This window comes from Rutidosis leptorrhynchoides, chromosome 3, assembly GCF_046630445.1.
Source record: "Rutidosis leptorrhynchoides isolate AG116_Rl617_1_P2 chromosome 3, CSIRO_AGI_Rlap_v1, whole genome shotgun sequence".
NCBI lineage: Eukaryota > Viridiplantae > Streptophyta > Magnoliopsida > Asterales > Asteraceae > Rutidosis > Rutidosis leptorrhynchoides.
Genome location: NC_092335.1, coordinates 518,370,689 through 518,394,788, shown reverse-complemented (window position 1 = coordinate 518,394,788; position 24,100 = coordinate 518,370,689). Strand labels below are relative to the sequence as shown.

Here is a 24,100-nt window from a genome sequence, read left to right as displayed (position 1 = left end):
CCTTGGGTGGTTGAAAAAACTTCCTCAAACTGAATTTCAATTTGAGCCTCGTAATTTGGATCATTCTGAGAATAAAAATATATTGTTTTCAAAGTGTTATCATCAGTAACTTCACTTTTTCATTCATTTCCATTGAAAAGAACCCACAAGAACATTTTTAACATGTGTGATCTTTGACTCACACCTACATAATTATACACCATTTTGTTTAACTGCATACAGTTAACCTTGGTTGTCAACACAAAACTCCTTCTAATCGTTGTGTTATCACTAGTAAGCCAACCATTTTGGAATGAAATTTGCCCTCCCCAAAGAAAATGAACAATGAATGGACGAATTGTAGACATTTTTTTAATTATTGATGTATGAAACTGATTAAGATTAGTTTGAATTGTGTTGTTGGTGTTTGAAACTGACTTTGAAATGCTTGAATTGTGTTCTTGGTGATGTTTGTGTTTGAGTCCATGATAAGGGTGATATAAATAAATGAAAAAAGATGATAAATCAGATTTTGACATGATAGGTTAGCAGGTTCCAGTCCATAATTGAGACTAGGGTTGCAGGTTTCAGTCCATAATTGTGACTGGTTATGCATACTGCAAAACCGAAGTTTGAAACTTCGGTTTTGCTGAAAAGCCTGCAAAACCGAAGTTCCAAACTTCGGTTTAGGGTTTCTGCTGACTGATCACCCAAAACTGAAGTTTGAAACTTCGGATATGGCAAAACCGAAGTTCCAAACTTCCGTTTTACCATTTTTGTAACAATTTTGATTCAGTTTCCATTTTTAAAAGTTGGTTTGAAAAAATTACTATTTAAAAAAAAAAAAAGACTGTTGTATACATATTAGAGTTCAAGTTAGATTTTTTGTCTATAAAAGGCAAATTCAGTTACTACTTCCCTTCACAAAATCAAGAACTCTCCAATATATCACCAACTAATTTTCAGAACTTTTAATTAAGATTCGACTACTAATTAAAAAACATGGGTTTGGTGACTAAAATTTTGATCTTGATAGCCATGGTTGCATCTTTTACTTCAGTTGCTGATGCAATTGCTGGCCAAGCAACTTTCTATACACCACCTTACACTCGTAAGAACTCTAAATATCAATAAACCAATATATGTATAAAGTATATATGTATTTTTATGTAGCATTTTATGCTTTTCTTTTTCATTTTTTGTAGCGTCCTCTTGTTATGGATACAAAAACACCCATGGTGTTATGATTCTAGCAGCAAATGGTGGTATGTTTGCTCACAAAGGTATATGTGGGAAGAGGTTCCGCGTGCGCTGCACTAGCGGAACCAACGCAGGTGTCCCACATCCATGTAGAGGAAATTCGATTGTTGTTACAGCCGTTGATCTTTGTCCCGGATGTGCAGGCAATCAAATTGATCTTTCGGCTGAAGCATTCGCAATGATTGCTGATCCTAATGAGGGGAAGATTAACATCGAATATCACGAGTAATTTCATACCCTTTCTTTGTTTTTGTTGTTCAATGTGATAGTTGTACTTACATTATTTTGACTCGTTTTAATTTCTCTGTTTTTTAAATTTCAGGATCTAAAGTTGGATCATACGTGCAATCATATCTGTTTGTGGGTTTCTACATTTAGTAGATTGAATAAGAATCAAGGGCCTTGTACTAGCTTGTTTGTCTGCACTTTATATATTGTGATAGGTTTATGAATAAATTTTATGATGTCAATTAGCATCTAAATGATCCGTTACGATGAGATGAACATGACGCTCGATCACGTAAGGATGCTAATTAATTGTTGGTTTTTTCGTGTTTGATGTGATCGACAATGGTGAAACCAGGAAACAAATGAATATGGTTAAGATAATATCTTTTATTACTATTTCTCTCCAATGTTACAAAATACTAATTGTAAATTAGAGGCTATGCCCCTTTTTCTTCTACAATGCAATCTTCTATCTATAAATATTACTCCCTAGATTACAAAGTGAAGCATTTTCTCTCTCAATGAATGTAAATATGAGCCCGGCGCGGATCTTGAACAAATTTTATGGGAGGGCCAAAAAATTTGAAATGTCAAATATCGTTTAACAAAAGGCGAGTGATATGTACGCAACCATTTTTTACATATATTGTATAGGTTTTGTATGAAAAATAAATAGATAAATTACGCTTAATATTATTAAATTGTGAAAATATATAGTTTATAAAAATTTATAGTTTATAAAGGTAATCATTCTGCTAAATGCTACTCCGTAATTTATAGGGTATGTTTGGGAGCGAGCTTATTGAAGCTTTTTGGAGCGTTTAGCTTTTAGTTTCTAAGAAAAAGCTTCTGTAAATTAAATAGCTCTGTTTGGCTCAACCAACGTAAAAGCTTTAATGGGTTGAAAAAGCTAGAAAACAAAACGCTAGATGATGTAGCGTTTGAAATTAAAAAGAGCTTTTGCTATTTTGATTACTTAAATACCCTTATAAAATATTAGGAATTTATCTTACGTAAATCAAACAGATATTGAAAGTATCCACTAGTACTCCCATTTTGATGCTATAAAATATATTATTTTCATTTTGTACCATCATCTATATTTGTATATATTAAATATATTATTTTTATTTTGTAGCGTCATCTATATCTGTACGTAGTTTTTATGTTACAATACGTAACAATATTATACTGAGTATATGTTTTCGTCATTAGTAGTATTATATATGTTTTCGGTTATTTGGTAATAACTATGTTTTATTAAACTAAAATAATGATATTTAAGTATTTTTTCTAGTGTCCATTTTTGTCATTTTACTTAATTTATAACAGCTCCAGCTACTTTGACAAACAATTAAATTCAGCTAAATGCTTGCAGCTAAACGCTTGCAGCTTCCAGCTAGTTTTGCCAAACATACCCATAATGTCTAATTAATTATTCACCGTATTATGTACTCCGTAACTATTTTAGTTAGAAAGGATATAAATAATCTAGAAGTTACAGGGTTTAAAAAGAAAATGAATAAAAACAAAAAGGACTAGTGTTAAAAACATGAATAAATGTACATCTCTCTCATCTCCATCCTTGATTCTTATTTTTTGCCAAAGCCGTATATATCCCCACTCTCTTTATCGTACCCGTATGGTCAAAAAAAAAATTATGAAACACGTATATCCGCAGTTGGGACCTGCGGGATGGTGAAAAAAAGTGGGGTTCCGCATTTGGGAGTTGGGGGACGGTAGAAAAAAGAGGGTGCCGCATGTGGAAGATGAAGGATGTTAGTACACCTGCAAAAAAGTTAAAAAAAAAGATGCTGTGAAGGGTGTGAAGGGACGTAAAGTGGAACCCTTGTAGGGTGCCGCATGTGGGAAACCCGGAAGCGTGATATTATTCTTCTCGTTTGTTGAGTTCCTATGACTGTTTCCTCCTCATTCACTTCATTTTCCTCATCCTCTTCATTTTCAGAGTCATCTGAAACTTCTTCTTGGATGCTAAATCTCTCTACAGTGTCATTACTTTCTTGTGACATTGCATCATCGGCATCGTAACCTTCCTCTTCCTCTATCGCTTCATCTTCATGGTTGTGAGATGTGGATGGACCTTCGTGTTCATAATGAATGTTTTGTGAGGATTGCATAACACTATGCATACGACTCACAATACGAGATTCTTGTGTGGGAATGATGCTCGCCAACCTAACTTCGAATTGAGCTTGATATTCTGGATTTCGCTCACCCAAAAAATATATTGTCTCCAAACCATTGTTGTCACATATTTGATTGTTGTACACTGAACCATTAAACTCATACCAAAGTATGAGTTCCAATGCCCATAACTCTTTTGCAACTCGAACATGTCGGTAGACCATATCAACAAACCAAGAGAAATCAACCTTGTTACACAATAGAAAACCATTTTTTGCCGAGTTATCTTCACTAATAAGGCGTCCATCTTGAAAAGTAACGTCATCACCCCAAAAAAGATGAATAAAAATTGGATGAGATAGAGCCATTAATTTAGAATAAGATTAGGAAATTTTTTAACATTTATGTGAATTGAAGTGTTTGTGAAATCTTCTAAATATTACCAGTTTAAATAAGACACTAAATCATGGGTTCCGAATTTAACAAAAGCGGGTTAGATAAATAATTCTGAAAAGACTGAAAAAAAAAATGAATCTAGCAGCTTTTTTTTCCCAGCTTTAATCAACTCATATTAAGCTAGCTAGGGTTTAGGTTAAGGGTTTCGCAATTGGAATATGCGATACGCCATATTATTGTGACACGTAGTAATAAATTAGGTTTTGGTGGGACCATCTCGCACTTGGGACATGCGGAACCCTCCCAACACATTTCTCTTTCCTGACAACACATTTCTCTCTCCTGACACCGTCCAGAATCTTGTGCAAATTCTACCATCCCCCAACTCGCAAGTGCGGAACCCCACTTTTTTTCACCATCCCGCAGGTCCCAACTGCGGATATACGTGTTTCATATTTATTTTTTTTGACCATACGGGTACGATAAAGAGAGTTGGGATATATACGACTTTGGCAAAAAATTCTTCCTTCATCGCCATTTTTGAAACTTTTCTACTGAGCTTAAATTTTTTTTTGTTTAATCCTTGTAAAATTCATCAATAATTTACCATACTTGTTCAGAATCTTGGAAGGGCCAGCACCCCTCCCTGCCCCCCTGAAGATCCGCCGATGGTTGCCCCCAGCCCCCTTCTGCTTTACATCTCTGTATCTATAATATATATGTAAAAGAAGCAAAATTTGTTTTCTCCATATTCCATGATGCATGTATATCATGGCAACATGGGAGTGTTAAACGTGGGTTTACATCCACGTTTTGGTTTTGTGGAGCTAGGGGTAGGGGTGTAAATGAGTCAAGTTACTCGCGAGCTACTCAAGCTCAACTCATTATAAACTCGATTTAAGCCTGGCTTAAACGGGCTCGAGCCCGAGCTCGAGCTTAAAGATCGATTACTAAACGAGCTCGAGCTTGAGCTTCTTATACAGAATTCGAACAAGTTCGCGAGCCTAAACGAATTTTTAATATATATGCATTAATTAATATATTTGTCAAATAATATAATAAAAAATTGCATAATAGTTACAGTACAATTTTTTAATATAGTACGTATAAAAAATAATAAGTAAATTGTATTAAATATGATTAAAAAGTATGCAATAAATAAATAGATGTTGAAATTATATAAAATGAAATACCCCCTCCGTCTCATTTCAATAGTCCAGTTTTGACTTTTAAGATTTTTTTTGTTCAACTTTGACCTAAAATAACTTTATTTGTGTTATATATTATTCGATGAAAGTTATACCAATGAAAATACATTTGAACATTAATTCTTTCATATAAATTTCATCAAATAATATATAACACAAACAAAAATATTTTGAGTCAAAGTTTAATACAAAAGACTTTTAAAAAAGAAAGTGGACTATTGGAATGAGACAGAGGGCGTAAGAATTACATAATAATAGTATTAAATAAACGAGTTGAGTTCGAGCCGAAATCAAACCTCCTTAAATTTAGACGAGCTGAGTTCGAGCTTTATATACTAGGCTCGAACCGAGCCGAGTTCGAGCTCAGCAAATTAAACTAGCCGAGCTCGAGCCAAATCGAGCTCGAGTTCGGCTCGACTCATTCACAACCCTATATGGAGCCAATAAGTGAAATAACTGAATGATAATTCCCTTTTGAATCCCCTTTTCTCGGATACAGTTAAGACCGGATCACTAAACATGGTGTATCTTCTTTGTAACGAGTTTGGTAACTGGGATCCTTGATCCGATGTAATAATGAAGCCGATATATGAAACTAAAATACTTGATTTGGGTTTGGTTCTAAACTCGTGGATTTGGGCGTGTTTGACAACCCCAAGATATTAATTTTTCTAATTCTAAGATGCTTCATCCTTTACAAAATTACAATTTTTGTTGGGCACAAGAAATGGAATATGTTGAGGCATTGAGCTAAACTTGCGTTTTAAATTTGCATTATTTAGTTTTGTTTGACCCACAATTTCTGTTGGGCCAACAACGAAATTAGAATATTGTCAAGGGATTTCCGAACCCAATTTTTTCGGTTGATCTAAACTAGTAAACTCTTGACATATTCATGTAATGTAAGGATTATAGACCCAAACAATAGAGTAATTCTAGAGAATTACCCTTCCACAATCGACAAACGAAAGAACAATAATAAAAGAATTATAAAACGCGAGATTTAACGTGGTTATATGTAATCGAATGTCGATTACTTTAATCCACGGACCAACTAAGGAGATTTTATTGATATAATTCGTAGATACAGATGAGGGTTACAATAGGATGCTTATATAGGCAAAAAACAACAAAGAAACATCTTGGAGAACAAGAAAACGTCAATATGGAAACTTCCCGTAAGACCAAGCCGCGCAGCGCCTCAAAGGCAAAACTCCGGACAGTAGGTTTCCCAATATGATGCTCTGTTCACATGTTAGGCCGCGTCGCGCCTTCCTGTTCGTCCGAATCCTTTTTGTTTTGATATTCTTCACATCCAACAATCTCCCACATGAAGATAGTCAAAACCATGACTCACATTGTCAACCCAACATACAAACTAACCAAGATCGCCAAATCACCCTTTACCGCCAAACTCCATTTGGGACACGCACACTCCTATCACATACGCCGGATAAGCAGACTTTCGATACAAGGTCTTCAACACTTCTTGTTAAAATCGAATCATCATCTCTCTATCTCCCTAGTCGGTCACCACCTTCTCATTAGTTCATGAGAAGACCCGTTGAGGCTATGCAAAACCTCAACTTGTCCATTGACACCACCTTAGTAAACATATCCGCGGGATTCTTCATACCAAGGACTTTCTCCAATATCAAAGTACCATTCTCAATACGTTCTCGAATAAAATGATACCTCAAATCAATGTGTTTTGTACGATTATGGAACACCGGATTCTTTACGAGATTGATTGCACTTTGGTTGTCACAATATAAGACGCAATTGTCTTGTCTTTTACCCAACTCACACAAGAAGTTCTTCAACCAAACAAGCTCCTTAGAAGCTTCCGTAATAGCCATATACTCGGCCTCGGTGGTCGACAAAGCAACACTCCTTTGTAGTCTAGACATCCAACTAACCGCCGTCTTACCAACCATGAACACATATCCCGTAGTACTCTTACCCGAATCACCAAATCCACCCAAATTTGCATCCGCATAACCTCTAAGTATAACATTGCCCTTAGTGAAACACAATCCCATACTAGAAGTACCTTTCAAATAACGAAGCAACTATTTGACCGCTTTCCAATGCTCCTTCCCTGGATTAGACATATAGCGGCTTACAACTCCCAATGCATGAGCTATATCCGGTCTCGTACAAACCATGACATACATAATACTTCTCACGGCCGATCTATACGGAACCTTTTCCATCTCCACTTTGTCTTCTTCCATTTTAGGTGATTGATTCTTCGATAACTTTATCGCGCTACCCATAGGCATAGAACGAGCCTTTGCTTTATCAACATTAAACTTTTCTACTACTTTCTTAATATACTTGGATTGAGACAAGTATAGAACACCTTTAGCACGATCACGCACAATACTCATTCCACGTATTTTCTTAGCACTACCAAGATCCTTCATCTCGAACTCTTTTGAAAGCACACCTTTCAACTTATTGATCTCGGACATCTCGGAACCCGCAAGCAACATGTCATCAACATATAACAATAAGATTATGTAAGAAGACTTGAATTTCTTCAAGTAACAACAATGGTCTGCTTCACATTTTACAAAACCAACCTTCTTTATAAACTCATCAAATCTCAAGTGCCATTGCCGAGGTGCTTGCTTCAATTCATACAAACTTTTCTTTAACATACAAACTCACTTTTCTTCACCCTTTACCTCAAAGCCCTCGGGTTGCCTAATGTAGATCTCTTCATCAAGATCCTCGTGTAAGAATGCGATCTTCACATCTAGTTGTTGTAGATGTAAGTCCTCGGATGTGACCAACGAAAGCACCGAACGAATAGTAGTCATCTTCACCACCGGTGAAAATATCTCTTGGTAATCAACCCATTTCCTTTGTTGAAACCCTTTAACCACTAACTGTGCTTTGTACCTCTTCTTGTCATCCACCTCATTCTTTATTCTATACACCCATATGTTTTACAACGCATTTTTATCATGAGGTAATTTCACTAGTGACCAAGTCTTGTTCTTCTCAAGTGACCCCATCTCTTTTTTCATATAAAAAGCTCCCATTGTATGAATTCTTTGGACTTTCTTGCTTTAAAGTAACTTTCGGGTTCACCATTCTCGGTATAGAGCAAGTAGTTTGTTGATGGAGAATACCTAGGATTATGTTTGGGCACTCTAGTCGAGCGTCTAAGTATAGGAGCAACCGGTATGGTTGGATCGGTTTCAATCGTAGTCTCCTCATCACTAGAACTCGCACTATGTTCGGAATTATCACCGCTATCCGAACCATCCCCATCATTGTCAAGATCCGACCCACACCATTAATTGGCAATTCATTGTTCCCAAAACTCCCACTAGAACCCGCGAGATCATCAAGAGAAACATCATCAAGAATAACTTGATCCGGTTTTTGACTCCCTGTTTCTGGTTTGTCATAGACCGAATCTTCATTAAGGTAACATCACGCGATCGAATAACCTTTCTAGCTTCATTATCCCAACAATGATAGCCCATGTCACACCCCTAAATGGGACCGGGGGTCATATGTGACTAACCAATATCATAACACAAGTGTAAAGCGAGAACGACTCTAAATGAGACGTTTTTAATAAAACCAATGTATTTAAAGCAGCGGAATTAAATAGTCATTACAAATGTAAATCCAAAATGTAAATGTAATCATAAATATTTTAATTCAATAATCTAAAATGCGGACTCCAAAGCAGCATAGTCCAAATAGCAAACAACCTCTAGCAATCTTCATCTGAGACAAGACATGCTTAAAGTGTCAACCAAAAATGGTTGAGTGAACAACATAGGTTTATAATTATTTTTAGACCACAAGATTTAGTTATCAAGTTTGATGTAGCAACATCGTTCAAAAGTAGTGATGAAGTTATGATATCGAACTAAACAAAGTTACCTATGACACATTGAACTGTCAGTGTCGTTAAAATCATTATTATATAACCAAAGACCAACGGTCAACTGGTTAGAGACGGCGCTATCAGTAGGCCTATTCACAATAACTAAGTTTACGTTATGAATAGCAATTAACGATATCATGGCAGGGATTTAGCATGAAACAAAGCATGGCAGCACAGTTAAACAGTTTTCGAGTACTTGTGTCTAAGCGTAAAATAGTTTTAAAAGCAAGCATGTGTCTGACCCCAAAGTTTAAAATAAGTATATAAAGAATGTTAAAAAGTGGGTCTATGAAGTTCACCTTAGGAGCAAGTAAGTTATTCCACGCAAGAAGAATGAACGGAGTAAGTAATCGGAGATCTCAACCTAGAGATATAATCTTTGATTAGTTAATGTCTAACAGACATAAAGTACGTTTATTAATATAGCAACTATATTAACAGTGACGATTTTCGAGAAAAGTTCATATTTCTCAAAAGTTTCTAATTTCTTGGAAACCTACTATTTATGGAAAGCTTCCACTTAAAGTAAGTTTCTATTTTTAGTATGTTCGGGTTATAATCCTTCACAAAGACGTTGTACAACTTTGCCCAAACCCCGTTGCTATCAGGTAAGTCACTTTGATGATCTGTTGTTACCGGGAGCCCAGGACTCTTGACCAGAATCTAAGTCTTGGCATTCGAGATCCACAAGCGAGTCCCATAATGGTAACAAGGACTACCCTAGGCCGTAAGTAGTGGTGAGGTTCGTATAAAGTGCACGTTATCTTTCGATTATAACTTTCACGTTATAGGTGTATACACACAACGAATTATTAATGTACTTAATGATTATATATGTGATCATATAACTTAGTGTAATTAAGGTGTTACTATATAGATAAGTTTACAAGTTATAGTAATATTATTATTACTCTAATTACTTTTAATTATTCAACCTTAATGTAATCTTATCATGTTTTATACATACCTATTTATATATGTGTGTGTGTGTATATATATATATATATATATATATATATATATATATATATATATATATATATATTCTTTATACAAGTTATATATATATATATATATATATATATATATATATATATACATGATACATATATATTCTTTATTCTGATATTATTATCATACATGTATATGTTCGTAACTATATGATATATATGTATATATTCTATATATATTCTTTATACAAGTTATATATATATATATATATATATATATATATATACCTACATGATACATATATATTCTTTATTCTGATATTATTATCATACATGTATATGTTCATAACTATATGATATATATGTATATATTCTATGTATGTGTTACATATATATAAATAAAAAGGTGATATATATATATATATATATATATATATATATATATATATATATATATATATATATATACCTACATGATACATATATATTCTTTATTCTTATATTATTATCATACATGTATATGTTCATAACTATATGATATATATGTATATATTCTATGTATGTGTTACATATATATAAATAAAAAGGTGATACATATAAATATACTTTTACTTATCAACTTTTCTTTTTATGTTTACTAACATAATATACCTACACATACACACACACTCACACCTACACACACACGTACATATACATACATACATACACATACATATACACGCATGTATATATACATATATACACACGCATATACCTACCATATATACATGTATATATGTACGTATGCATGCATGCATGCATGCATGTATCATTATCATTATTCATTAACCAATATCACATAAAATCATAACTTTTTATTTACTAAACCTATTCAAGTTTATAATCACAATACCTAATCTTCTATCCTTAACCCTAATCTTTATTCATGTTCATAATCTTTTATCATAAACTTTAACTATAACTATCATCATGATCAAGATCATAAATCTAATTCTTTTAACCATATTCATCTTATTTACGCCTTTAACTATTATTCATTATACTTTATCTATTAATCATAAATTTTCATAATACTTATTCTTAATAATTAACTTCATAATCAAGATCAATATTAACAACCTAATATACTAAAAGTAATAGATTAAGAAAGTATGATTAAGCTGGGGTTTAGGTATACCTCAACAAGATTAGAATCAAGAAAAGATGATGATTGTGAGTCGAAACAGGAGCGAAAAACCAGCAGGAAGCAAGAGCCAAACGAATGGGTTTTTGGGTCTCCTTGGTCACGACAGAAACAACAACAGATGCAACAACAATGGGTTGATTATGGGGATGTTTGGCTGCGTTTTTGGATCACGATTTACTGAAGGAACAAGGGCTGTTGGGTGGTCGAAAAATACAGCAGAAACAGACAGGTATTGGCGACTGTAGGGGTGCTTTTTAGCGGCCCATTTGAGCTGTCAAAGGGTGGCAGATGATGGCTATTTTGGGGGATTGAAGTCAACAGCAGAAGCTGCAAGAGGGCTGTGGTGGGTGAAGGTTTGGAGGGATGATGGTGGTGGGAATTTGGCTGCAAAAGTGTCGACTAAAACAAACAAAGAGAGGAGGTTTTGTGGGTTAATTTGTGATGCACATTATGAGAAAACATGAGGCTTTTTATAGTTGATTTTTAGAGTCATGAACACCTTAGGATTACTAGGAGATGACTTGGTGATCAAGGATTAGGGTGGAAGTGTTAGGATTAGATTAGATTGTAGTTTACTTGGCATTTAATTTTTTTTTTTATTAATAACCTTAGCCGATCATTTATTAATATATATATATATATATATATATATATATTTTATTATTTCGACACTTTAATTTATTTATATATTTTATATATATATATTTTTAATTAAATTGTTACTTTTATTTAAAATACATTTTATTTAATCATTTTACATTATTTATCCAATGTCTTTTATTAAATTTTTATTTAGTTCTCATTAGTTTTTAATTTATATAAATGTCACATTTAAATTATTACATATACTTTATATATAAAAAATATCACATAATACATAAACTTTAATTTGACAGAGAGTGTTGATCAAAAATTACTATTAAATCAACGTGTTGTCAAATATAGTTTACGAGCACTAAAAGTTCTAAACAGTAAAATAGTATAAATAGAAATGGAAAAATGAGGGTCGTCATAGCCCATCTCATCCGAACCATAACCAATGAACGTACACTTCTTTGACTTAGCTTCAAGTTTATCTTTATCAATATCTTTGGTTTTCAAATAAATATTACACCCAAAGATTCTAAGATGATCATAACTAACCTTTTTACCTAGCCATTCTTCCTCAGAAATTCAGAAACCCAATGGTGTTGAGGATCCCCTATTAATCAAATAAGCCGCCGTATTAACCGCATCTGCCCAAAATATCTTAGGCAAACCGACATGTAGTCTCATACTCCTAACCCTTTCATTCAACGTACGATTCATACATTCGGCGACCCCATTGTGTTGCGGTGTCTCCGGTATCGTTTTCAATATTCTAATACCGAACTTTGCACAATGGTCTTTAAACTCAAAACTACCGTATTCTCCTCCATTGTCCGACCTTAAGCATTTGACCTTTAAATTTGTCTCATTCTCAACCATAGTTTTCCATTTCACAAAAGTACCAAAAACTTCGGATTTAGCTTTGAGAAAGTAAACCCATACCTTTCGAGTAGAGTCATCAATGAAGGTGACATAATAACGAGAACCTCCGTGTGATTCTACATTCGTTGGCCCAAAAACATCCGTATGAACTAGCTCCAAATTTTTCAACTTTGGTGAATTCTCCGATTTATCAAAAGTTACCTTCTTTTGGTTCCCATAAGTACATGGTTCGTAAAACCCAAGCTCTATCTTTTTCAAATCCGGAATCCTCCCACTCGAACTAAGAACCTTCATACCCTTCTCACCCATATCCACGAGTCTTCGGTGCCATAGGGTAGAACTAGCTCCAACGTCAACCGTAGCAATCACCGTGTCTTCTTCAAACACCTCAACCATATAAAGAGTTCCCCTTTTATGTCCACGAGCCACGACACTACTACCCTTAATCACCTCCCATTGGTGATTCTTGAAAGTAACCTCATTACCTTTTTCATCTAATTGACCAACTGAGATTAACTTCCTTTTTAACTTAGGAATAAACCGCACGTTCTTCAATGTCCAATTAGAACCAAGAGTAGTCTTTAATACAACATCTCCTATACCTTTAATCTTGAGACTTTTGTTGTTTTCCAATCTAACTTTACCTTGATACTGAAATGTCCCGTTCTTATTGATTAAAAACGTTCCATGTTAATTGATTTCGTTGCGAGGTTTTGACCCCTATATGAGACGTTTTTCAAAGACTGCATTCATTTTAAAATAAACCATAACCTTTATTTCATCAATAAAGGTTTAAAAAGCTTTACGTAGATTATCAAATAATGATAATCTAAAATATCCTGTTTACACACGACCATTACATAATGGTTTACAATACAAATATGTTACAACAAAATAAGTTTCTTGAATGCAGTTTTTACACAATATCATACAAGCATGGACTCCAAATCTTGTCCTTATTTAAGTATGCGATAGCGGAAGCTCTTAATAATCACCTGAGAATAAACATGCTTAAAACGTCAACAAAAATGTTGGTGAGTTATAGGTTTAACCTATATATATCAAATCATAATAATAGACTACAAGATTTCATATTTCAATACACATCCCATACATAGAGATAAAAATTATTCATATGGTGAACACCTGGTAACCGACATTAACAAGATGCATATATAAGAATATCCCCATCATTCCGGGACACCCTTCGGATATGATATAAATTTCGAAGTACTAAAGCATCCGGTACTTTGGATGGGGTTTGTTAGGCCCAATAGATCTATCTTTAGGATTCGCGTCAATTAGGGTGTCTGTTTCCTAATTCTTAAATTACCAGACTTAATAAAAAGGGGCATATTCGATTTCGATAATTCAACCATAGAATGTAGTTTCACGTACTTGTATCTATTTTGTAAATCATTTATAAAACCTGCATGTATTCTCATCCCAAAAATATTAGATTTTAAAAGTGGGACTATAACTCACTTTCACAGATTTTTACTTCGTCGGGAAGTAAGACTTGGCCACTGGTTGATTCACGAACCTATAACAATATATACATATATATCAAAGTATGTTCAAAATATATTTATAACACTTTTAATATATTTTGATGTTTTAAGTTTATTAAGTCAGCTGTCCTCGTTAGTAACCTACAACTAGTTGTCCACAGTTAGGTGTATAGAAATAAATCGATAAATATTATCTTGAATCAATTCACGACCCAGTGTATACGTATCTCAGTATTGATCACAACTCAAACTATATATATTTTGGAATCAACCTCAACCCTGTATAGCTAACTCCAACATTCACATATAGAGTGTCTATGGTTGTTCCGAAATATATATAGATGTGTCGACATGATAGGTTAAAACATTGTATACGTGTCTATGGTATCTCAAGATTACATAATATACAATACAAGTTGATTAAGTTATGGTTGGAATAGATTTGTTACCAATTTTCACGTAGCTAAAATGAGAAAAATTATCCAATCTTGTTTTACCCATAACTTCTTCATTTTAAATCCGTTTTGAGTGAATCAAATTGCTATGGTTTCATATTGAACTCTATTTTATTAATCTAAACAGAAAAAGTATAGGTTTATAGTCGGAAAAATAAGTTACAAGTCGTTTTTGTAAAGGTAGTCATTTCAGTCGAAAGAACGACGTCTAGATGACCATTTTAGAAAACATACTTCCACTTTGAGTTTAACCATAATTTTTGGATATAGTTTCATGTTCATAATAAAAATAATTTTCTCAGAATAACAACTTTTAAGTCAAAGTTTATCATAGTTTTTAATTAACTAACCCAAAACAGCCCGCGGTGTTACTACGACGGCGTAAATCCGGTTTTACGGTGTTTTTCGTGTTTCCAGGTTTTAAATCATTAAGTTAGCATATCATATAGATATAGAACATGTGTTTAGTTGATTTTAAAAGTCAAGTTAGAAGGATTAACTTTTGTTTGCGAACAAGTTTAGAATTAACTAAACTATGTTCTAGTGATTACAAGTTTAAACCTTCGAATAAGATAGCTTTATATGTATGAATCGAATGATGTTATGAATATCATTACTACCTTAAGTTCCTTGGATAAACCTACTGGAAAAGTGAAAAATGGATCTAGCTTCAACGGATCCTTGGATGGCTCGAAGTTCTTGAAGCAGAATCATGACACGAAAACAAGTTCAAGTAAGATCATCACTTGAAATAAGATTGTTATAGTTATAGAAATTGAACCAAAGTTTGAATATGATTATTACCTTGTATTAGAATGATAATCTAATGTAAGAAACAAAGATTTCTTGAGGTTGGATGATCACCTTACAAGATTGGAAGTGAGCTAGCAATCTTGGAAGTATTCTTGATTTTATGAAACTAGAACTTTTGGAATTTATGAAGAATACTTAGAACTTGAAGATAGAACTTGATAGAGATCAATTAGATGAAGAAAATTGAAGAATTAAAGTGTTTGTAGGTGTTTTTGGTCGTTGGTGTATGGATTAGATATAAAGGATATGTAATTTTGTTTTCATGTAAATAAGTCATGAATGATTACTCATATTTTTGTAATTTTATGAGATATTTCATGCTAGTTGCCAAATGATGGTTCCCACATGTGTTAGGTGACTCACATGGGCTTCTAAGAGCTGATCATTAGAGTGTATATACCAATAGTACATACATCTAAAAGCTGTGTATTGTACGAGTACGAATACGGGTGCATACGAGTAGAATTGTTGATGAAACTGAACGAGGATGTAATTGTAAGCATTTTTGTTAAATAGAAGTATTTTGATAAGTGTATTGAAGTCTTTCAAAAGTGTATAAATACGTATTAAAACACTACATGTATATACATTTTAACTGAGTCGTTAAGTCATCGTTAGTCGTTACATGTAAGTGTTGTTTTGAAACCTTTAGGTTAACGATCTTGTTAAATGTTGTTAACCCAATGTTTATAATATCAAATGAGATTTTAAATTATTATATTATCATGATATTATCATGTATGAATATCTCTTAATATGATATATATACATTAAATGTCTTTACAACGATAATCGTTACATATATGTCTCGTTTAAAAATCATTAAGTTAGTAGTCTTGTTTTTACATATGTAGTTCATTGTTAATATACTTAATGATATGTTTACTTATCATAGTATCATGTTAACTATATATATATCCATATATATGTCATCATATAGTTTTTACAAGTTTTAACGTTCGTGAATTACCGGTCAACTTGGGTGGTCAATTGTCTATATGAAACATATTTCAATTAATCAAGTCTTAATAAGTTTGATTGCTTAACATGTTGGAAATATTTAATCATGTAAATACCAATCTCAATTAATATATATAAACATGGAAAAGTTCGGGTCACTACAGATACGTCCGAAAATTCCTCATCACGCTCTTAGTGGGTGTAGCATGAAACGAAGCTCCCGAATCCAGGACCCAAGACTACACCGAACTTTCAACACTACATAATAGTGCATCCTCTGTATCTTCCGCAGTCAAGTTAACATCTTTAATTGGAGCATTCTTACAATATCTTTGATAATGCCCATTTTTATTGCAACCCCAACAAATAACATCACTTCGGTCTTTCGATGGATACCTCTTCTTGAACTTCCCTTTACTCTTCTTCACACCGCGATCAACTTTCCAACCACGATTGTCGGTACTTAAAAAAGAACCGGATAACAACTTGATGTGTAAAATCTAGGTTATAATTTATCTCTGGAAAATGCCGGTTTAAAGATTACTACACACTAACGGGCAGTGTACCCGGTCGTGTAATAGTATAAAATTGGTAATTCCGAAATCGTTCCAAGGACAGTTTAAACGTGAGAATTAAGATTGTACTAATAAAATAAAATAAAATAAGTTAATCTACGAAAATCGAAAGTACGAGATAGTTTGTTTTGGTGGCTATTTAACGATTAGCCAAATCAAAGATTTATTAAAAGTAAAAGACAATATTTTTGTATTTTTAAGTTTATAAAAATAAATGCTGACTCAACAAAAAGTAAGATATTTGAATTCAACAGAATAAAGAATGTTCGCCTAGATCTCCTATTCACAGTGTTGGATGATTTGTTATTAAGCACTAGTTCTATTTATCAATGCATGCAATTACAGAGTCGGTTTACCCAGAGTTCTCTTTTAGCAAACACGTCAAACTAGGATTTATTGGCTTAGGGTTCCCTTTCACCAAAGACCTCTTTCGTTTGTGACTTAGTAATTAACTAATTATAAGATTAAGATTCAATTGGTTACACGTTCGCTCCACACAATTCACCCCTATTTCGTTCAATCAATGTTACTCGGTTTACCCCTTTGGTCCAGTAAGCACCCAATCGGTTAAGACAAATCAATTGAAAATTAGATCACTAAATTGAAACAGGGTACCCTTTGTTCAAACAAGATTCACTAATCAACTTACTAACAATAATCAACGCCCACAAGAATGGTTCTTAATCAAAACTCATAATTATCATGTATTAATTAATAAAACTACAAAGTATCATCTAAACACATGCAAATATTCAATCTAGACAAACATTAAAAGTTTAGCCAAAAATCATGGCTAGAACAAAAATCACAATCAAAGTAATAGAAGAATTCATTATTTTAAACAAAGAAATTAACCTAATTAATGATTGAATCTTGAATGATAAACGGATCGAGACTTGTTTCCAGAATGATTGATGTGTTAGAATGACCTTGAAGTTCTCTAAAGATCACCAAAAATCATCCAAAAGCTGCCCCAATTCGTCTGGATGGAAGAATGAATAATTAGGGTATTTTTCGTGCCTTTTATACTTACCAAAAATACCTGAACCGACACACGGTCGCGCCGCGACCTAAATTGTCGTGCCGCAACATATAACTGGAATTTTTACCCTCTTTAAACCAACTTCTGATCTGGAAACACGTGAAACGTCGCGTCGCGGACTCATTTGTCGCGCCGCGACAGAACACTGAAAGTAATTCCTTCGTCTATTTTGCACTCTTTCAATACTAATAATAACTTAAAAACCAAACTACCCCATATTTACTTAACATTTCCAACCAGGAGCATCAATAATAATAATAATCAGTCAACAAAATGCCTCAAAAGCTTCAAAAACCGCATCTCTTCTACAAATAGCTTTTCAAACTCGAACATTCTCAATATTATCAAAATAAACACCAAATCGTATCCGAACGGACTAAATTATGATCGATATCGCTAAGGAAAGCGTGTATAAAATATGCGATATCAAATCACCCCACACTAGAGTTTTGCTTGTCCTCAAGCAATTAAACTCGATAATAATCTTCAACCATATAATAACATCTTCAAACACGTATGTAGAACCAAACGAACAAGAAACCAAACAAACAACTAGCGTGGGTACGATTTGGAGTAAATAACCACCATGATTCCCACTTGCATTCCCCCGAAATAACTTCCCAAATCGCAAACAATATGTAACTGATATAGCAACCAAAATTAATCTCGATTAACGTACCATACTGATGAAGTAGAGAATCTCGAAAAATAAGTCTTCAAAGTAAACGGGAATCAAGTGGGAACCGAGCACCAACAAGTATAGCAATCGAACAAATGTGCCAAAAGAACGCACGGGCTACCCCGCAATTGGTCAAGCCAAGCCTCCCACAGTACCTAACATCACGAGATGTCGGTAAGAAAATAATGTGCTTAGGAGGATACACATTACGTCCAGATATCATCGATAATCATGAGATGATCATCTAATCCGTTAAGTCAACCATAAAGATCGAGGTTCATCAGGCTTAAAAGCTGATATCTTACCTTTCCGGAGGTTATCCACTGGGAATCTGATCAATCACTGACATTTTGTGTATCATGGTGCGCTTCCCATTTGACTAGAAAATCTCCCTCATTGAGATAAGCTTCGACTACCAGTTTCCCTGTTTGACGTTGAGGCCTGGTAGATTTCCAGTCGATTTTAGCAATGACTTTTCAAGATTTTTCGTCACCCTACAACTGGTCTGGACTACATCTTCTGAAACAAATCAGCAAGTGTGTCGTTCGGGAGACTTGACTCCCTTAAGGATGGAATAGATACATCCTGTGTGGTTATATTAGGTGGTCGGGTGCAACATTGTCCTTGTTAGGAGAAACAATGAGGATCGCCCTGTTTAAGTTTTCGATCTAGCGAATGGTCCGGTTTCGACTATACGCCACTATCACAGTTCATACGGTTGACTCCCGCCTTGGTGCAGATGACCTACGTATGAATTTTAATGTTCATGTAGGATTTCACATTCAAAATAATGAACATGTTTTGAAAGTTCAAGACTTCCTCCTCTAACAGTACCTCATCGTGAAATGATGGGTAATGAAATGGCACGCTTAAGAGGTATATGTACCAAGTGGAATGGTCGAAAGACTTTACTTCCTTAATGAGTGGATCTGAGTCACTCGGAAGTGCCAATCTATTTCAATTGACACCGGTTTGCCTACTTCCCACATGACAAGCTTTTCTGCTTGTTTTAAGAAAGGTAAGAAGTAGATACTACCCTTCCAATAAATCCCAAAAACCTTTGGGTGCCATAGCTTTTGGCTATGGGTTGTGTTGTCTAAGCAAACACAAGCACGTAGCTATTGCTCCTAAAAAGGACAGCACTGGTGAAACTTGAAATGTCCCGTTCTTATTGATTAAAAACGTTCCATATTAATTGATTTCGTTGCGAGGTTTTGACCTCTATATGAGACATTTTTCAAAGACTGCATTCATTTTTAAAACAAACCATAACCTTTATTTCATAAATAAAGGTTTAAAAAGTTTTACGTAGATTATCAAATAATGATAATCTAAAATATCCTGTTTACATACGACCGTTACATAATGGTTTACAATACAAATATGTTACATCGAAATCAGTTTCTTGAATGCAGTTTTTACAAAATATCATACAAACATGGACTCTAAATCTTGTCCTTATTTTAGTATGCAACAGCGGAAGCTCTTAGTATTCACCTGAGAATAAACATGCTTTAAACGTCAACAAAAATGTTGGTGAGTTATAGGTTTAACCTATATATATATATCAAATCGTAACAATAGACCACAAGATTTCATATTTCAATATACATCCCATACATAGAGATAAAAATCATTCATATGGTGAACACCTGGTAACCGACATTAACAAGATGCATATATAAGAATAACCCCATCATTCCGGGACACCCTTCGGATATGATATAAATTTCGAAGTACTAAAGCATCCGGTACTTTGGATGGGGTTTGTTAGGCCCAATAGATCTATCTTTAGGATTCGCGTCAATTAGGGTGTCTGTTCCCTAATTCTTAGATTACCAGACTTAATAAAAAGGGGCATATTCGATTTCGATAATTCAACCATAGAATGTAGTTTCACGTACTTGTGTCTATTTTGTAAATCATTTATAAAACTTGCATGTATTCTCATCCCAAAAATATTAGATTTTAAAAGTGGGACTATAACTCACTTTCACAGATTTTTACTTCGTCAGGAAGTAAGACTTGGCCACTGGTTGATTCACGAACCTATGACAATATATACATATATATCAAAGTATGTTCAAAATATATTTACAACACTTTTAATAAATTTTGATGTTTTAAGTTTATTAAGTCAGCTGTCCTCGTTAGTAACCTACAACTAGTTGTCCACAGTTAGAAGTACAATAATAAATCGATAAATATTATCTTGAATAAATCCACGACCCAGTGTATACGTATCTCAGTATTGATCACAACTCAAACTATATATATTTTGGAATCAACCTCAACCCTGTATAGCTAACTCCAACATTCACATATAGAGTGTCTATGGTTGTTCCGAAATATATATAGATGTGTCGATATGATAGGTCGAAACATTGTATACGTGTCTATGTTATCTCAAGATTACATAATATACAATACAAGTTGATTAAGTTATGGTTGGAATAGATTTGTTACCAATTTTCACGTAGCTAAAATGAGAAAAATTATCCAATTTTGTTTTACCCATAACTTCTTCATTTTAAATCCGTTTTGAGTGAATCAAATTGCTATGGTTTCATATTGAACTCTATTTTATGAATCTAAATAGAAAAATTATAGGTTTATAGTCAGAAAAATAAGTTACAAGCCGTTTTTGTAAAGGTAGTCATTTCAGTCGAAAGAACGACGTCTAGATGACCATTTTAGAAAACATACTTCCACATTGAGTTTAACCATAATTTTTGGATATAGTTTCATGTTAATAATAAAAATAATTTTCCCAGAATAACAAATTTTAAATCAAAGTTTATCATAGTTTTTAATTAACTAACCCAAAATAGCCCGCGGTGTTACTACGACGGCGTAAATCCGATTTTACGGTGTTTTTCGTGTTTCCAGGTTTTAAATCATTAAGTTAGCATATCATATAGATATAGAACATGTGTTTAGTTGATTTTAAAAGTCAATTTAGAAGGATTAACTTTTATTTGCGAACAAGTTTAGAATTAACTAAACTATGTTCTAGTGATTACAAGTTTAAACCTTCGAATAAGATAGCTTTATATGTATGAATCGAATGATGTTATGAACATCATTACTACCTCAAGTTCCTTGGATAAACCTACTGGAAATGAGAAAAATAGATCTAGCTTCAAAGGATCCTTGGATGGCTTGAAAGTTCTTGAAGCAGAATCATGACACGAAAACAATTTCAAGTAAGATTTCCACTCGAAATAAGATTGTTATAGTTATAGAAATTGAATTAAAGTTTGAATATGATTATTACCTTGTATTAGAAAGATAACCTACTGTAAGTAACAAAGGTTTCTTGATCTTGGATGATTACTTGGAATGGATTTAGAAAACTTGGAAGTAAACTTGCAATCTTGGAAGTATTCTTGATTTTATGAAACTAGAACTTTTGGAATTTATGAAGAACACTTAGAACTTGAAGATAGAACTTGATAGAGATCAATTAGATGAAGAAAATTGAAGAATGAAAGTGTTTTTAGGTGTTTTTGGTCGTTGGTGTATGGATTAGATATAAAGGATATGAAATTTTGTTTTCATGTAAATAAGTCATGAATGATTACTCATATTTTTGTAATTTTATGAGATATTTCATGCTAGTTGCCAAATGATGGTTCCCACATGTGTTAGGTGACTCACATGGGCTACTAAGAGCTGATCATTGGAGTGTATATACCAATAGTACATACATCTAAAAGCTGTGTATTGTACGAGTATGAATACGGGTGCATACGAGTAGAATTGTTGATGAAACTGAACGAGGATGTAATTGTAAGCATTTTTGTTAAATAGAAGTATTTTGATAAGTGTCTTGAAGTTTTTCAAAAGTGTATGAATACATATTAAAACACTACATGTATATACATTTTAACTGAGTCGTTAAGTCATCGTTAGTCGTTACATGTAAATGTTGTTTTGAAACCTTTAGGTTAACGATCTTGTTGAATGTTGTTAACCCATTGTTTATTATAAAAAATGAGATGTTAAATTGTTATATTATCATGATATTATGATATATAATATATCTTAGTATGATATATATATACAGTTAAATGTCGTTACAACGATAATCGTTACATATATGTCTCGTTTCGAAATCATTAAGTTAGTAGTCTTATTTTTACATATGTATTTCATTGTTAATACACTTAATAATATATTTACTTATCATTTAAAATAATTAACCAAGTGTATCAATATCTTAATATGATTCATATGTACCTAGTAAGACGTTGTTATAACGATAATCGTTATATATATATCGTTTTCGAGTTTCTTAAATTAATAGTCTCATTTTTATGTATATAACTCATTGTTAAAATACCTAATGAGATACATACTTATAATAAAATCATGTTAACTATATATATAACCATATATATGTCATCGTATAGTTTTTACAAGTTTTAACGTTCTTGAATCACCGGTCAACTTGGGTGGTCAATTGTCTATATGAAACCTATTTCAATTAATCAAGTCTTAACAAGTTTGATTGCTTAACATGTTAGAAATACTTAATCATGTAAATAAAAATTTCATTTAATATATATATAAACATGGAAAAGTTCGGGTCACTACAGTACCTACCCGTTAAATAAATTTCGTCCCGAAATTTTAAGCAGTTGGAGGTGTTGACGTATCTTCTGGAAATAAATCCGGGTATTTCTTCTTCATCTGATCTTCTCGTTTCCAGGTGAACTTGGGTCCTCTACGAGCATTCCATCGAACCTTAACAATTGGTATCTTGTTTTGCTTAAGTCTTTTAACCTCACGATCCATTATTTCGACGGGTTCTTCAATGAATTGAAGTTTTTCATTGATTTGGATTTCGTCCAACGGAATAGTGAGATCTTCTTTAGCAAAACATTTCTTCAAATTTGAGACGTGGAAAGTGTTATGTACAGCCGCGAGTTGTTGAGGTAGCTCCAGTTGGTAAGCTACTGGTCCGACACGATCTATAATCTTGAATGGTCCAATGTACCTTGAATTTAGTTTCCCCCGTTTACCAAATCGAACAACGCCTTTGCAAGGTGAAACCTTAAGCATGACCATTTCTCCAATTTTAAACTCTATATCTTTTCTTTTACTGTCCGCGTAGCTCTTTTGTTGACTCTGGGCGGTTTTCAATCTTTGTTGAATTTGAATGATTTTCTCGGTAGTTTCTTGTATTATCTCCGGACCCGTAATCTGTCTATCCCCCACTTCACTCCAACAAATCAGAGACCTGCACTTTCTACCATAAAGTGCTTCAAATGGCGCCATCTCAATGCTTGAATGGTAGCTGTTGTTGTAGGAAAATTCTG

The 24,100-nt window shown here is 33.5% G+C and overlaps 1 protein-coding gene across 1 annotated transcript; it reads left to right on the top strand.

The window, feature by feature from the left end:
* The first annotated feature begins 981 nt into the window (after window positions 1-981).
* On the top strand, window positions 982-1,468 carry LOC139898306 (EG45-like domain containing protein). Its single transcript, XM_071881035.1, has 2 exons — window positions 982-1,090; window positions 1,185-1,468. Exons 1-2 carry the CDS (start codon window positions 982-984, stop codon window positions 1,466-1,468), a joined length of 393 nt encoding a protein of 130 aa, XP_071737136.1.
* The last annotated feature ends 22,632 nt before the right edge of the window (window positions 1,469-24,100 follow it).

Coding starts and splice junctions, on each gene's coding strand:
- LOC139898306 (XM_071881035.1), top strand. CDS start 982: ATGGGTTTGGTGACTAAAATTTTGATCTTGATAGCCATGGTTGCATCT. Junction 1,091..1,184: donor CTATACACCACCTTACACTC/GTAAGAACTCTA, acceptor CATTTTTTGTAG/CGTCCTCTTGTTATGGATAC.